Source organism: Ammospiza nelsoni, chromosome 1 (assembly GCF_027579445.1).
Source record: "Ammospiza nelsoni isolate bAmmNel1 chromosome 1, bAmmNel1.pri, whole genome shotgun sequence".
NCBI lineage: Eukaryota > Metazoa > Chordata > Aves > Passeriformes > Passerellidae > Ammospiza > Ammospiza nelsoni.
Genome location: NC_080633.1, coordinates 154,587,924 through 154,604,995, shown reverse-complemented (window position 1 = coordinate 154,604,995; position 17,072 = coordinate 154,587,924). Strand labels below are relative to the sequence as shown.

The 17,072-nt window shown below is 59.2% G+C and overlaps 1 protein-coding gene across 1 annotated transcript in view; it reads left to right on the top strand.

The window, feature by feature from the left end:
• The window catches only part of OPLAH (5-oxoprolinase, ATP-hydrolysing), a 50,262-nt gene extending 37,849 nt beyond the window's left edge, over nt 1-12,413 (top strand). The window contains 7 exon segments of the mRNA XM_059477076.1: nt 1,647-1,781; nt 4,395-4,544; nt 6,840-6,875; nt 6,877-6,998; nt 7,805-7,965; nt 9,060-9,157; nt 12,174-12,413. Of these exon segments, the coding sequence (XP_059333059.1) occupies nt 1,647-1,781; nt 4,395-4,544; nt 6,840-6,875; nt 6,877-6,998; nt 7,805-7,965; nt 9,060-9,157; nt 12,174-12,413 (942 nt within the window).
• The last annotated feature ends 4,659 nt before the right edge of the window (nt 12,414-17,072 follow it).

Here is a 17,072-nt window from a genome sequence, read left to right as displayed (position 1 = left end):
GGGACATGGGGACACCCTGGGGACACCTTGGGGACAGTTTGGGGACATGGGGACAGCCCTGCAGATATGGGGACATGGACATGGGGACAGCTTGGGAACACGGGGACACCCTGGGGACACCTTGGGGACACCTTAAGGACATCGCTGGTGTCCGAGGACACGATGGATGATGGCACCCCGTGCGGCTCAGGGTGACACTGGAGCCCAAAGAGGTCTGGGGACACCTCGGGGACAGTTTGGGGACACCCTGGGGACACCCTGGGGACAGGCTGGGGACATGGGGACAGCCCTGCAGATATGGGGACGTGGACATGGGGACAGCTTGGGAACACGGGGACACCCTGGGGACACCTTGGGGACAGCCGTAGGAGATGGGGACACCTTGGGGACACCTTGGGGACAGTTTGGGGACACCTTGGGGACACCTTGGGGACAGTTTGGGGACATGGGGACAGGCTGGGGACACCTTGGGGACATGGGGACAGTTTGGGGACATGGGGACACCCTGGGGACAGGCTGGGGACATCGCTGGTGTCCGAGGACACGATGGACGATGGCACCCCTGTGCGGCTCAGGGTGACACTGGAGCCCAAGGAGGTCTGGGGACACCTTGGGGACACCTTGGGGACATGGGGACATGGACATGGGGACAGCTTGGGAACACGGGGACACCCTGGGGACAGCTTGGAGACAGCTGTAGGAGATGGGGACACCTTGGGGACACTCTGGGGACACCTTGGGGACACTCTGGGGATGTCTCTGGTGTCCGAGGACACGATGGACGATGGCACCCCGTGCGGCTCAGGGTGACACTGGGGCCCAAGGAGGTCTGGGGACACAACAGGGACACCTTGGGGACACCACGGGGACACCACGGGGACGTGGCTATAGACTGGGGACAGCCTGGGCACAGCCCTGGGGACACGGGGACACCTTGGGGAAACGGGGACCTGGGCACGGGGACAGCCTGGGGACAGCTGGGAGACACAGGGACGCCACAGGGGACAGCCTGGGGACACCATGGGGACAGCCTGGGGGACACCTTGGGGACATGGGGACGCCATGGGGACACTGCAGGGACACCACGGGGACAGCCTGGGGACACCATGGGGACAGCTCGGGGACAGCTCGGGGACAGCTCTGGGGTTTGTGGGGACATCCCTGAGGTTTGGGGACCCAAATCCAGCAGGACCCCAATGAGGCCAGGGGGGAAATGGGGGAACCCCAAATTTGGGGTCACGCCCAGATTTTGGGGTCCCCCCCGGGTTTTGGGTTCCCCCTGGTCTCTGGGTGAGTTTTGGGGTCACCCTCCAAGCTCTGGATGTTTTTTTTGGGGGGACCCCCGGTCTCTGGTTGGATTTTGGGGTCCCCCCCGGGTTTTGGGGTCCCTCCGGGCTCTGGGTGGGTTTTTGGGGTCACGCCGAGTTTTGGGTGGTTTTTGAGGTCCCCCACAATTCTGGATCTTTTTTTTTTGGGGTTCCCCCGGTCTCTGGTTGGGTTTTCAGTGTCACGCCGGTTTCTGGGTGGGTTTTTGGGGTCCCCTCCCGGGTTTTGGGGTCCCCCTGATCTCTGTGTGGGTTTTTGGGGTCCCCCCCCGGTCTCCGGTTGGGTTTTGGGGTCCAACGCCCCCCGTTCCCCCCCTCCAGGGCAGCGCCGTGTTCGATTTCGGGGGGACGGGACCCCAAGTTGTGGGGAACAGCAACGCCCCCCGCGCCATCACCCTGTCGGCGCTGATCTACTGCCTGCGGTGCCTGGTGGGGCACGACATCCCCCTGAACCAGGTGAGACCCCAAAGTACCCCAAAAACAGCCTGGGCACCCCGAAACCCCAAACACACCCCAAAAACCCCAAACACACCCCAAAACCCCAACCACACCCTGTCGGCGCTGATCTACTGCCTGCGGTGCCTGGTGGGACATGATATACCTCAGAACCAGGTGAGACCCCAAAAATACCCCAAATACACCCCAAAAACAGCCTGGGCACCCCAAAAACCCCAACCACACCCCAAAACCCCCAACCACACCCCAAAACCCCAAACACACCCCAAAAACCCCAACCCCCCCTGTCGGCGCTGATCTACTGCCTGCGGTGCCTGGTGGGGCGCGACATCCCCCTGAACCAGGTGAGACCCCAAAGTACCCCAAATACACCCCAAAAACAGCCTGGGCACCCCGAAACCCCAACCACACCCCGAAACCCCAACCACACCCCAAAAACCCCAACCACACCCCAAAACCCCAACCACACCCTGTCGGCGCTGATCTACTGCCTGCGGTGCCTGGTGGGACATGATATACCTCAGAACCAGGTGAGACCCCAAAAGTACCCCAAATACACCCCAAAAACAGCCTGGGCACCCCAAAAACCCCTAACACACCCCAAAACCCCAACCACACCCCAAAAACCCCAAACCCCCCTGTCGGCGCTGATCTACTGCCTGCGGTGCCTGGTGGGACATGATATACCTCAGAACCAGGTGAGACCCCAAAAATACCCCAAATACACCCCAAAAACAGCCTGGGCACCCCAAAACCCCAAACACACCCCAAAAACCCCAAACCCCCCTGTCGGCGCTGATCTACTGCCTGCGGTGCCTGGTGGGGCGCAACATCCCCCTGAACCAGGTGAGACCCCAAAATACCCCAAATACACCCCAAAAACAGCCTGGGCACCCCGAAACCCCAACCACACCCCAGAAACCCCAACCACACCCCAAAAACCCCAACCACACCCCAAAACCCCAACCACACCCCAAAAACCCCAACCACACCCTGTCGGCGCTGATCTACTGCCTGCGGTGCCTGGTGGGACATGATATACCTCAGAACCAGGTGAGACCCCAAAAGTACCCCAAATACACCCCAAAAACAGCCTGGGCACCCCGAAACCCCAAACACACCCCAAACCTGATCCCATGGGCGGTCAGGTGTATCCCAGGTGTGTCCAGGTGTACCCAGGTGTATCCCAGTGTACCCAGGTGTGCCCAGGTGTATCTCAGGTGTACCCAGGTGTATCCCAGGTGTGTCCAGGTGTACCCAGGTATACCCAGGTGTACCCAGGTGTATCCCAGGTGTGCCCAGGTGTACCCAGGTATGCCCAGATGTATCACAGGTGTACCCAGGTGTGCCCAGGTATGCCCAGGTGTATCCCAGGTGTTCCCAGGTGTGCCCAGGTATGCCCAGGTGTACCCAGGTATGCCCAGGTGTATCCCAGGTGTACCCAGGTGTGCCCAGGTGTGCCCAGCTGTATCCCAGGTGTACCCAGGTATGCCCAGGTGTATCCCAGGTGTACCCAGGTATATTTCCACCCCCAGGGCTGACTGGCCCTGGTGCAGGTGCGGATCCTGGGGGTACCCAGCTGTACCCAGGTGTATCCCGGTTGTATCCCAGGTGTACCCAGGTGTAACTCAGGTGTATCTCAAGTGTACCCAGGTGTATCCCAGCTGTGCCCAGCTGTATCCCAGGTGTGCCCAGGTGTATCTCAGGTGTGCCCAGGTGTACCCAGCTGTATCCAGGTGTATCCCGGTTGTATCCCAGGTGTACTCAGGTGTGTCTCAGGTGTATCTCACATGTACCCAGCTGTATCTCAGGTGCGTTTTACCCCCCCAGGGCTGCCTGGCCCCGGTGCAGGTGCGGATCCTGGGGTGCCCAGGTGTGCCCAGGTGTACCCAGCTGTACCCAGGTGTATCTCAGGTGTACTCAGCTGGACCCAGGTGTACCCAGGTGTATCCCAGGTGTACCCAGGTGTGCGCCCAGGTGTATCCAGGTGTATCCCAGGTGTATCCCAGGTGTATCCCAGGTGTATCCAGGTGTATCCCAGGTGTATCCCAGGTGTATCCCAGGTGTATCTCAGCTGTATCTCAGGTGTGCCCAGCTGTACCCAGGTGTATGCCGGTTGTATCCCAGGCGTACCCAAGTGTGTACCCAGCTGTATCTCAGGTGTACCCAGGTGTATCCCAGGTGTATCCAGGTGTATCTCAGGTGTACCCAGCTGTACCCAGGTGTATCTCAGGTGTACCCAGGTGTATCTCAGGTGTACCCAGGTGTATCCAGGTGTATCCAGGTGTATCTCAGGTGAACCCAGCTGTATCTCAGGTGTACCCAGCTGTACCCAGGTGTATCTCAGGTGTACCCAGGTGTATCCCAGGTGTATCCAGGTGTATCTCAGGTGTACCCAGCTGTACCCAGGTGTATCTCAGGTGTACCCAGGTGTATCTCAGGTGTACCCAGGTGTATCCAGGTGTATCCAGGTGTATCTCAGGTGAACCCAGCTGTATCTCAGGTGTACCCAGCTGTACCCAGGTGTATCTCAGGTGTACCCAGGTGTATCCCAGGTGTATCCAGGTGTATCTCAGGTGTACCCAGGTGTACCCAGGTGTTTTTCCCCCCCAGGGCTGCCTGGCCCCGGTGCAGGTGCGGATCCCCCCGGGCTCCATCCTTGACCCCGCCCCCGACGCCGCCGTGGTGGGCGGGAACGTGCTGACGTCACAGCGCGTGGTGGACGTGGTGCTGCGCGCGTTCGGCGTCTGCGCCGCCTCCCAGGTGAGCACGGGGACAGGTGAGGGGACAGGGGAGGGGACAGGGGAGGGGACAGGGACAGGTGAGGGGACAGGTGAGGGGACAGGGGAGGGGACAGGGACAGGTGAGGGGACAGGGGAGGGGACACAGGTGAAGGGACAGGGACGGTGAGGGGACAGGTGAGGGGATAGGGACAGGTGAGGGGACAGGTGAGGGACAGGGACAGGTGAGGGGACAGGGGAGGGACAGGGGAGGGGACACAGGTGAAGGGACAGGGACGGTGAGGGGACAGGTGAGGGGACAGGGACAGGTGAGGGGACAGGTGAGCAGGGAGAGGTGAGGGGACAGGGGAGGGACATGGACAGGTGAGGGGGGGACAGGGGACACGAGCAGGTGAGGGGATGGGGACAGGTGAGGGACAGAGACAGATGAGGGGACAGGGGAGAGGACAGGTGAGCGACACAGGTGAGGGACAGCGACAGGTGAGGAGACAGGTGAGGGGGGACAGGTGAGCTGACAGGGACAGGTGAGGGGGCAGGGGAGGGGACAGGTGAGCGATACAGACAGGATGAGGGGACAGTGAAAGGTGAGGGGAAGGGACAGGTGAGCAGGGACAGGTGAGGGACCGGGGAGGGGACACGGACAGGTGAGGGGACAGGTGAGGGGACAGGTGAGGGACACAGGTGAGGAGACAGGGACAGGGACAGGTGAGGGGACAAGAACAGGGGACAGGTGAAGGGGGACAGGTGAGATGACAAATGAGGGACAGGGACAGGTGAGGGTCAGTTTTGGGCTGTTTGGGGTCAATTTGGGGGTGTTTAGGGTGACATTGTCGTTGTCCCCATTGTCCCCATTGTCCCCAGGGCTGCACGAGCAACGGGGTTTGGGCTATTTTGGGTATTTGGGGGCAGTTTTGGGGTGTTTAAGGTGACATTTTTGGGGTGTTTGGGGTGGCAGTTTTGGGGTGTTTAGGGTGGCAGTTTTGGGGTGTTTAGGGTGGCAGTTTTGGGGTGTTTAAGGTGACATTTTTGGGGTGTTTAGGGTGACATTTTTGGGGTGTTTAGGACGGCATTTTTGGGGTGTTTGGGGTCAGTGACAGTTTGGTGTCCCCATTGTCCCCAGGGCTGCATGAACAACAGGGTTTGTGTTTTGGGGTGTTTAGGGTGACATTTTTGGGGTGTTTAGGGTCAGTTTTGGGGTGACATTTTCATTGTCCCCAGGGCTGCATGAACAACGTCACCTTCGGCTCCCCGTGGGGTTTGGGGATTTGGGGTCAATTTTGGGCAATTTGGGGTCAGATTTGGGGTCAGTTTTGGGGTGACATTGTCCCCATTGTCCCCGGGGCTGCATGAACAACAGGGTTTGTGTTTTGGGGTATTTGGGTGACATTTTTGGGGTGTTTAGGGGGACATTGTCATTGTCCCCATTGTCCCCAGGGCTGCACGAGCATCGGGCTCTGGGCTATTTTGGGTATTTGGGGGCAGTTTTGGGGTGTTTAAGGTGACATTTTTGGGGTGTTTGGGGTGGCAGTTTTGGGGTGTTTAGGGTGGCAGTTTTGGGGTGTTTGGGGTGGCAGTTTTGGGGTGTTTAAGGTGACATTTTTGGGGTATTTGGGGTGGCAGTTTTGGGGTGTTTAGGGTGACATTTTTGGGGTGTTTAGGACGGCATTTTTGGGGTGTTTGGGGTGACAGTTTGGTGTCCCCATTGTCCCCAGGGCTGCATGAACAACAGGGTTTGTGTTTTGGGGTGTTTAGGGTGACATTTTTGGGGTGACATTTTCATTGTCCCCAGGGCTGCATGAACAACGTCACCTTCGGCTCCCCGCGGGGTTTGGGGATTTGGGGTCGGTTTTGGGGTATTTGGGGTCGGTTTTGGGGTGACATTGTCCCCATTGTCCCCAGGGCTGCATGAACAACGTCACCTTCGGCTCCCCATGGGGGGTATTTGGGGTGACATTTTTGGGGTATTTAGGGTGACATTTTCATTGTCCCCGTTGTCCCCAGGGCTGCATGAACAACGTCACCTTCGGCTCCCCGCGGGGTTTGGGGTTTTGGGGTCGGTTTTGGGGTCAGTTTTGGGTTATTTAGGATGACATTTTCATTGTCCCCAGGGCTGCATGAACAACGTCACCCTCGGCTCCCCGCGGGGTTTGGGGTTTTGGGGTCGGTTTTGGGGTCAGTTTTGGGTTATTTAGGATGACATTTTCATTGTCCCCAGGGCTGCATGAACAACGTCACCTTCGGCTCCCCTTGGGGGGGATTTGGGGGTATGTGGGTGACATTTTTGGGGTGTTTAGGGTGACATTTTCATTGTCCCCAGGGCTGCATGAACAACGTCACCTTCGGCTCCCCCTCGGGGCGGCTACTACGAGACCGTGGCCGGGGGCGCGGGGGCCGGGCCCGGCTGGGGGGGGCGCAGCGGGGTCCACACGCACATGACCAACACCCGCATCACCGACCCCGAGATCCTCGAGAGCAGGCGGGTCTGGGGGGGCTTTGGGGGGTCCTGAAGGGTCTGTGGGGCTTGGGGGGCTCAGGGGGTCCCAGGGGTCCCACACGCACATGACCAACACCCGCATCACCGACCCCGAGATCCTCGAGAGCAGGCGGGTCTGGGGGCTCCGTGGGGCTTTGGGGGGTCCTGAAGGGTCTGTGGGGCTTGGGGGGCTCAGGGGGTCCCGGGGATCCCATGACCAACACCCGCATCACCGACCCCGAGATCCTCGAGAGCAGGCGGGTCTGGGGGCTCTGGGGGGGCTTTGGGGGGGCTTTGGGGATTTCAGGGGTATTTTGGGGTCCTGAACCCCTTTTTTTCTCCCCCTCCCGAGGTACCCGGTGGTGCTATGGGGGGGATTTTGGGGGGGTCTCAGGATGATTTTGGGGGTCCCTGACCCCGTTTTCCCCCGCCCCAGGTACGCAGCGGTGCTGTGGGGGTCTCGGAGGGGTTTTGGGCTGATTTTTGGGGGGATTTTACCCCGTTTTTCCCCTTGCAGGTACCTGGTGGTGCTGTGGGGGTCTCTGGGGGATTTTGGGGTGATTTTTGGGGGGCTTTTGACCCCGTTTTTTCCATCCCTCTGCAGGTACCTGGTGGTGCTGTGGCAGGTTCAGGGTTCTTGGGGGGATTTTGGGGTGATTTTTGGGGGGTTTTACCCCATTTTTTCCATCCCTTTGCAGGTACCGGTGGTGCTGCGGCGCTTCGAGCTCCGGGCGGGCTCGGGGGGATTTTGGGGTGGTTTTGGGGTGGTTTTTGGGGGGTTTTACCCCGTTTTTTCCATCCCTCTGCAGGTACCCGGTGGTGCTGCGGCGCTTCGAGCTCCGGGCGGGCTCGGGGGGCGCGGGCCGGCACCGGGGAGGGGATGGGGTGGTCCGGGAGCTGCAGTTCCGGGCGCCCACCCAGCTCTCAGTGCTGAGCGAGCGCCGGGCCACCAGGCCCTACGGGATGGCAGGTGAGGGACCCCAAAAAATACCCAGATTCCCCCAAAAATCCCCTCCAAAATCCCCCAAAACACATCCTAAAATACCCCCAAATCCCCTGAGCCACCAGGCCCTACGGGATGGCAGGTGAGGGACCCCAAAAAAAATACCCAAATTCACCCCAAAATCCCCCCAAAATCCCCATAATCCCCCATGATCCAGGTCCTATGGCATGGCAGGTGAGGCACCCCAAAAAATACCCCCCAAAATACCCTAAAACACCCCCAAATCCCCCGAGCCACCAGGCCCTACGGCATGGCAGGTGAGAGACCCCAAAAAATACCCAGATTCCCCCAAAAATCCCCTCCAAAATCCCCCAAAACACATCCTAAAATACCCCCAAATCCCCTGAGCCACCAGGCCCTATGGGATGGCAGGTGAGAGGCCCCAAAATCCCCTAAAACATCCCCAAAATCCTCCCCAAATTCCCTCCCGCCTAAATCCCCCTTAAACCCCCTCCAAATCCCCCAAATTCCCATAACCCAGGCCCTACGGGATGGCGGGTGAGAGACCCCAAAAAATACCCCAAACCCCCTGCGAAATTGCCCCAAAATCCCCTAGAGCACCCCCAAATCCCCCGTAACCCAGACCCTGTGGAATGGCGGGTGAGGGACCCCAAAATCCCCCCTAAAATCCCCCCCAAAATCCTCCCCAAAATCCTCCCCAAAATCCCCCCAAAATCCCACCCAAAATCCCCCCCAAAATCCCCCCCAAAATCCTCCCCAAAATCCCCCCCAAAATCCCCCCCAAAATCCCCCCCAAAATCCTCTAAACCCCACCCAAAATCCCCCATAACCCAGGCCCTACGGCGTGCCAGGTCAGGGACCCCCGGGACCACCCCCAAACCCCCCCAAAATCCCTGGGACCCTCCCCAAATCCTCCATAACCCCCCCAAAATCCCCCGGGACCCCCTCAATTACTCACACACCCCCCAAGAACCCCAGAACCCCCCCAGATTCCCCCCCTCAGGTCCCCCTGACCCCCCATAACCCCCCCGACCCTCGGGGGTCCCCCCAGGCCCCCCCGGGACCCCCAAACGCCCCCTGAGCCCCCCCATTTCTCCCAGGGGGGCTCCCGGGGGCGCCGGGGCTGAACCTGCTGCTGCGGAGGGACGGGAGAGTGATCAACCTGGGCGGCAAGAGCTCGGTCTGCGTGCAGCCGGGGGTGAGCCAAAACTGCCCAAAATCACCCCAAAATCATCCCTAAAACCTGCCAAAAAACTGCCCCAAAATCACCCCAAAAACTGCCCCAAAAACTGCCCCAAAATCACCCCAAAAACTGCCCCAAAACTGCCCCAAAATCACCCCAAAAACTGCCCCAAAATCACCCAAACCCCATCAACCTGGGCGGCAAGAGCTCGGTCTGCGTGCAGCCGGGGGTGAGCCAAAACTGCCCAAAAATCACCCCAAAATCATCCCTAAAACCTGCCAAAAAACTGCCCCAAAATCACCCCAAAAACTGCTCCAAAACTGCCCCAAAACTGCCCCAAAATTCACCCCAAAAACTGCTCCAAAACTGCCCCAAAATCACCCAAACCCCATCAACCTGGGCGGCAAGAGCTCAGTCTGCGTGGAGCCGGGGGTGAGCCAAAACTGCCCAAAATCACCCCAAAAATCACCCCAAAATCATCCCTAAAACCTGCCAAAAAACTGCCCCAAAATCACCCCAAAAACTGCCCCAAAAACTGCTCCAAAAGTGCCCCAAAACTGCCCCAAAAACTGCCCCAAAATCACCCCAAAAACTGCCCCAAAATCCCCTCAAACCCCATCAACCTGGGCGGCAAGAGCTCGGTCTGCGTGCAGCCGGGGGTGAGCCAAAACTGCCCAAAATCACCCCAAAATCATCCCTAAAACCTGCCAAAAAACTGCCCCAAAATCACCCCAAAAACTGCTCCAAAAGTGCCCCAAAACTGCCCCAAAATTCACCCCAAAAACTGCTCCAAAACTGCCCCAAAATCACCCAAACCCCATCAACCTGGGCGGCAAGAGCTCGGTCTGCGTGGAGCCGGGGGTGAGCCAAAACTGCCCAAAATCACCCCAAAATCATCCCTAAAACCTGCCAAAAAACTGCCCCAAAATCACCCCAAAAACTGCCCCAAAAACTGCCCCAAAATCACCCCAAAAACTGCCCCAAAATTCACCCCAAAAACTGCCTCAAAAACTGCCCCAAAATCCCCTCAAACCCCATCGACCTGGGCGGCAAGAGCTCGGTCTGCGTGGAGCCGGGGGTGAGCCAAAACTGCCAAAAATCACCCCAAAAATCACCCCAAAATCATCCCTAAAACCTGCCAAAAAGCTGGCCCAAAAACTGCCCCAAAATCACCCCAAAACCTGCCCCAAAAATTGCCCCCAAATCACCCAAACCCCATCACCCTGGGTGGCAAGAGCTCGGTCTGCGTGCAGCCAGGGGTGAGCCAAAACTGCCCAAAATCACCCCAAAATCATCCCTAAAACCTGCCAAAAAACTGCCCCAAAATCACCCCAAAAACTGCCCCAAAACTGCCCCAAAATCACCCCAAAAACTGCCCCAAAATCACCCCAAAAACTGCCCCAAAATCCCCTCAAACCCCATCAACCTGGGCGGCAAGAGCTCGGTCTGCGTGGAGCCGGGGGTGAGCCAAAACTGCCCAAAATCACCCCAAAGTCATCCCTAAAACCTGCCAAAAAACTGCCCCAAAAACTGCCCCAAAATCACCTCAAAAACTGCTCCAAAAGTGCCCCAAAATCACCCAAACCCCATCAACCTGGGCGGCAAGAGCTCGGTGTGCGTGGAGCCGGGGGTGAGCCAAAACTGCCCAAAATCACCCCAAAAATATCCCCAAAACTGTGCCAAAATCACCCAAAAAACCACCCCAAAATCCGCCCAAACCCCATCACCCTGGGCGGCAAGAGCTCGGTGTGCGTGGAGCCGGGGGTGAGCCAAAACTGCCCCAAATCACCCCAAAATCCCCCCAAAATCCCCCAAACCCCAAATCCCAATCGCTGACCCCAAACCCCCCATCCCCAAACGCCCCCAAACTCCCCAAACCCAGACCCCAAAACCCAAACCCCAAATCTCCAAACTCTGACCCCAAATCCCCCAAAAATCCCCCAAATCCCCCAGACCCCCCAAACCCCAAACCCCCCAAACCCCCCAAACCCCAGTCCCTGACCCCAAACCCCAAACCCCAAACCCCCCAAATCCCCCAGACCCCAAACCCCCCAAATCCCCCAGACCCCCCAAATCCCCCAAGCCCCAAATACCCCAAATCGCAATCGCTGACCCCAAATCCTGACCCCAAACCCCAAACCCCACACCCTGACCCCAAACCCTGACCCCAAATCCCCCAAAAATCCCCCGAACTCCAAACCCCAAAGCCCCCGACCCCAAACCCCGAATCCCCCAAAAATCCCCCGAACCCACAAATCCCAATTGCTGATCCCAAACCCCAAACCCCCCAAACACCCCCAGACCCCAAATACCCCAAATACCCCAAATACCCCAAACCCCGACCCCAAACCCTGATCCCTGACCCCAAACCCCCCAAACCCCAAATACCCCACACCCTGACCCCCAACGCCCCCAAACTGCAAACCCCACACCCTGACCCCAGACCCCAAACGCCCCCAAACCCCAAATACCCCACACCCTGACCCCCAACGCCCCCAAACTCCAAACCCCAAACCCTGACCCCAAACCCCAAACCCTCAATCCCTGACCCCACGCTCTGACCCCAAACCCCAAACCCCAAACCCCAAACCCTGATCCCTGACCCCACACCCTGACCCCAAAGCCCAAACCCCAAACCCCACACCCCAAACCCCAAACCCCACACCCTGACCCCACACCCTGACCCCAAAGCCCAAACCCCAAACCCCCACACCCTGACCCCAAAGCCCAAACCCCAAACCCCCACACCCTGACCCCAAACCCCAAACCCTGACCCCACACCCTGACCCCAAACCCTGACCCCAAACCCCAAAGCCAAAACCCCACACCCCCAATCCCTGACCCCAAACCCCAAACCCCAAACCCCACACCCTGACCCCAAACCCCAAACCCTGACCCCACACCCTGACCCCACACCCTGACCCCAAACCCTGACCCCAAACCCCAAACCCTGACCCCACACGCTGACCCCAAACCCTGACCCCACACGCTGACCCCACACGCTGACCCCACACGCGCTCTCTCCCCACAGGACGTGTTCCGGCTGCTGACCCCGGGCGGGGGCGGGTTCGGCCCCCCCGAGGACGGGGCTGGGGGCGCCCCCCGGGACCCCCCGGACCCCCAGGACCTCTGGGCCCCCCAGGACCCCCAAAACGCCCCAAACGCCCCAAACGCCCCGACCCCAGAGACCCCAGAGACCCCAGAGACCCCACAGACGTTCCTGGAGCGCGGCAGCGTCTTCGAGTTCCGGCGGGCGCAGGAGGCCGTGTGAGACCCCAAACCTGCTGTGGGGCACCCCAAACCTGCTGTGTGACCCCAAAACGCTTATGGGGCACCCCATAACCTGCTGTGGGGCACCCCAAACCTGCTGTGGGGCACCCCAAAACCTGCTGTGTGACCCCAAAACGCTTATGGGGCACCCCATAACCTGCTGTGGGGCACCCCAAACCTGCTGTGGGGCAGGCCAAAACAGTTATGGGGCACCCCAAACCTGCTGTGGGGCACCCCAAACCTGCTGTGGGGCGCCCCAAACCTGTTATGGGGCAGGCCAAAACAGTTATGGGGCACCCCAAACCTGCTATGGGGCACCCCAAACCTGCTATGGGGCAGGCCAAAATGCTTATGGGGCACCCCAAACCTGCTGTGTGACCCCAAAACGGCTGACACCCCAAACGGCTGTGGGGCACCCCAAAACCTGCTGTGTGACCCCAAAACGGTTATGGGGCACCCCATAACCTGCTGTGGGGCACCCCATAACCTGCTGTGTGACCCCAAAACGGTTATGGGGCACCCCATAACCTGCTGTGGGGCACCCCATAACCTGCTGTGTGACCCCAAAACGGTTATGGGGCACCCCATAACCTGCTGTGGGGCACCCCATAACCTGCTGTGGGGCACCCCATAACCTGCTGTGTGACCCCAAAACAGTTATGGGGCACCCCAAAACAGCTGTGGGGCACCCCATAACCTGCTGTGGGGCACCCCATAACCTCCTGTGTGACCCCAAAACGGTTACGGGGCACCCCATAACCTGCTGTGGGGCACCCCATAACCTCCTGTGTGACCCCAAAACGGTTACGGGGCACCCCATAACCTGCTGTGGGGCACCCCATAACCTGCTGTGGGGCACCCCATAACCTCCGGTGTGACCCCAAAACGGTTACGGGGCACCCCAAAACAGCTGTGGGGCACCCCATAACCTGCTGTGGGGCACCCCATAACCTCCTGTGTGACCCCAAAACGGTTACGGGGCACCCCAAAACAGCTCTGGGGTGGTCCCAAAACATTTATGGGGTGGCCCCAAATGCGCTATGGGGCGGCCCCAAACAGCTGTGTGACCCCAAACCCCACTGTGTGACCCCAAAACGGCTGTGGGGCGCCCCATAACCTCCTGTGGGGCGCCCCATAACCTGCTATGGGGCACCCCATTACCTGCTTTGTGACCCCGAAACGGCTGTGGGGCACCCCATAACCTGCTGTGGGGCAGCCCAAATCCACTGTGGGGCGGCCCAAACCAGCTGTGGGGCAGCCCCAAATCCCCACTATGTGATACCGAAACAGCTGTGGGGCAGCCCCAAATCCCTCTGTGTGACCCCAAAACAGTTATGGGGCACCCCAAATCTGCTATGGGGTGGCCCCAAAAAAAAAAGCCTCCATCCCATCTCTGCACCTGCTATGGGGCAGCCCCAAACCTTGCTATGGGGCAGCCCCCCCCTCCTTTAGATACACACAGTCCATAGGGCAGCCCCCTAACTCCACTATGGGGCAGCCCCCATCCCATCTCTGCACCTGCTATGGGGCAGCCCCAAGCCAGCTATGGGGCAGCCCCCCCTCCTTTAGATACACACAGTCCATAGGGCAGCCCCCTAACTCCACTATGGGGCAGCCCCTGACCCCGCTATGGGGCAGCCCCTCCTCTAGATACGCACAGTCTATAGGGCAGCCCCCCAACCCCACTATAGGGCACCGCCCATCCACTCCAGCTATGGGGCAGCCCCCGACCCTGCTATGGGGCAGCCCCCCTTTAGCTACACACAATCCATAGGGCACCCCCATAACTCCGCTATGGGGCAGCCCCCCTTTAGCTACACACAATCCATAGGGCACCCCCATAACTCCGCTATGGGGCAGCCCCCGACCCTGCTATGGGGCAGCCCCCCATCCACTGCAGCTCTGCACAGCCTATAGGGCACCCCCTAACTCCACTCTGGGGCAGCTCCCTGACCCTGCTATGGGGCAGCCTCCCCCCTTTAGATATGCACAGTCTATAGGTCACCCCTCTACCTCCGCTATGGGGCAGCCCCCCACGCATTGCAGCTATGCACGGCCTATAGGGCAGCGCCCCATTGCTAGATAGGCACGGCCTATAGGGCAGCCCCCGTCCCTGCTATGGGGCAGCCCCCCCTAGATAGGCACAGCCTATAGGGCAACCCCCATCCCTGCTATGGGGCAGCCCCCCATCCCATCTATGCACCTGCTATAGGGCAGCCCCCATCCCTGCTATGGGGCAGCCCCTGACCCCTCTATAGGGCACCCCCTCCCAAACCCTGCTATGGGGCAGCCCTGACCCTGCTATGGGGCAGCCTCCCACCCACTCCAGCTATGCACAGCCTATGGGGCAGCCCCTCCTCTAGGTACGCACAGTCCATAGGGCAGCCCCATAACTCCACTATGGGGCAGCCCCCAAGCCTGCTTTGGGGCAGCCACCCCTCTAGATACGCACAATCTATAGGGCAGCCCCTCACCCAGCTATGGGGCAGCCCCCATCCCATCTATGCACCTGCTATAGGGCAGGCCCTCACCCACCTATGGGGCAGCCCCCAAGCCTGCTATGGGGCAGTCCCCCTTTAGATACGCACAATCTATAGGGCAGCCCCTCACCCAGCTATGGGGCAGCTCCCTAACCCTGCTATAGGGCAGCGCCTTAACCCTGCTATGGGGCAGCCCCCTAACGCTGCTATGGGGCAGCCCCTCATTTAGATACTCACAATCTATAGGGCAGCCCCTCACCCAGCTATGGGGCAGCCCCCTAACCCTGCTATGGGGCAGCCCCTCATTTAGATACTCACAATCTATAGGGCAGCCCCTCACCCAGCTATGGGGCAGCCCCCTAACCCTGCTATGGGGCAGCCCCTCATTTAGATACTCACAATCTATAGGGCAGCCCCTCACCCAGCTATGGGGCAGCCCCTAACCCTGCTATGGGGCAGCCCCCCCTAGATACGCACAGTCCATAGGGCAGCCCCTCACCCTGCTATGGGGCAGCCCCCTAACGCTGCTATGGGGCAGCCCCTCATTTAGATACTCACAATCTATAGGGCAGCCCCTCACCCAGCTATGGGGCAGCCCCCAAGCCTGCTATGGGGCAGCCCCCCCTAGATACGCACAGTCCATAGGGCAGCCCCTCACCCTGCTATGGGGCAGCCCCCAAGCCTGCTATGGGGCAGCCCGCTGCCAAACCCTGCTATGGGGCAGCCCCCCCCCTTTAGATACACACAGTCCATAGGGCACCCCCTAACTCCGCTATGGGGCAGCCCCCCGTCCCTGTGCACCTGCTATGGGGCAGCCCCTGCCAAACTCTGCTATGGGGCAGCCCCTGACCCTGCTATAGGACAGCCTCCTAACCCCGCTATGGGGCAGCCCCTAATTTAGATACTCACAATCTATAGGGCAGCCCCCCCTCCCCAGCTCAGCCCCTCCATTGGGGGGCCCAGCTCCCCACTTTGGGGGTCTCCCCCCTGTTCCCCCTCAGCCTCCAATAAAGCTTCTTGTGCCCCCCAACTCCTGTCTGGTGTCTTGGGGGGGACAGGGACCCCAGGGACCCCCCCAGCCCCACAGAGCCCCCCAGAGCTCTGCCCCACAGATCTGGGGGGGAACACCGACCCAGTGACCCCAAATCTGGGAATGTGGGGGGGACCCCCCTGTGCCATGGGGGCTGTGCCAGCCCCACTGGAGAGAGGCTGGATCGATACTGGATTGAAGCCAGATCAATGCTGGATCAATAACAAATAGATGCTGGATCAATGCTGGATCAATGCCAGATCAATGCCAGATCAATGGTGGATCAATGCCAAATCAATGCCCGATCAATACTGAGCAAATGCTGGATCAATGCCGAATCAGTGCTGGATCAATACTGGATCAATACCAGATCAGCGCTGGGTCAGTGCCAGATCAATGCCGGATCAATGCTGGATTAATACCGGATCAATACCACATCAAAACTAAGCCAATGACAGATTGACACTGGTTTGATAGTGGATCAATACGAGATCAATGCCAGATCAATGCTTGTTCAATGCTGGATCAATACTGAGCCAATGATGGATCAGTGCCGGATCAGTGCTGGATCAATGCCGGAACAATGCTGGATTAATGCCTGATCAATACCAGATCAATACTGGATCAATGCCAGCTCAATATTGACTCAAAAGTGAGCCAAGGCTAGATCAATGCCAGATCTATGCTGGATCAATGCTGGATCAATGCTGGACCAATATCAGATCAATCCCAGATCAATGCCGGATCAATACTGAGAAAATGCTGGATCAACACCGGGTTCAGACCTGGGCTTTGAGGTGGAGCCAGAGCCGGACCCTGTGCCCCCGATCCCCAATCCCAATCCATCCCCAATCCCAATCCATCCCCAATCCCAATCCATCCCCAATCCCATTCCCATCCCCATCCCCATCCCCATCCCCATTCCCATTCCCATTCCTCATTTCCATTCCCCATTCCCATTCCCATTCCTCATTTCCATTCCCCATTCCCATTCCCATTCCCATTCCCCTTTTCCCATTCCCATTCCCATTCCCATTCCTCATTTCCATTCCCCATTCCCATTCCCATCCCCATTCCCATTCCCCATCCCCATTCCCATCCCCATTCCCATTCCCCATCCCCATTCCCCATCCCCATTCCCATCCCCATT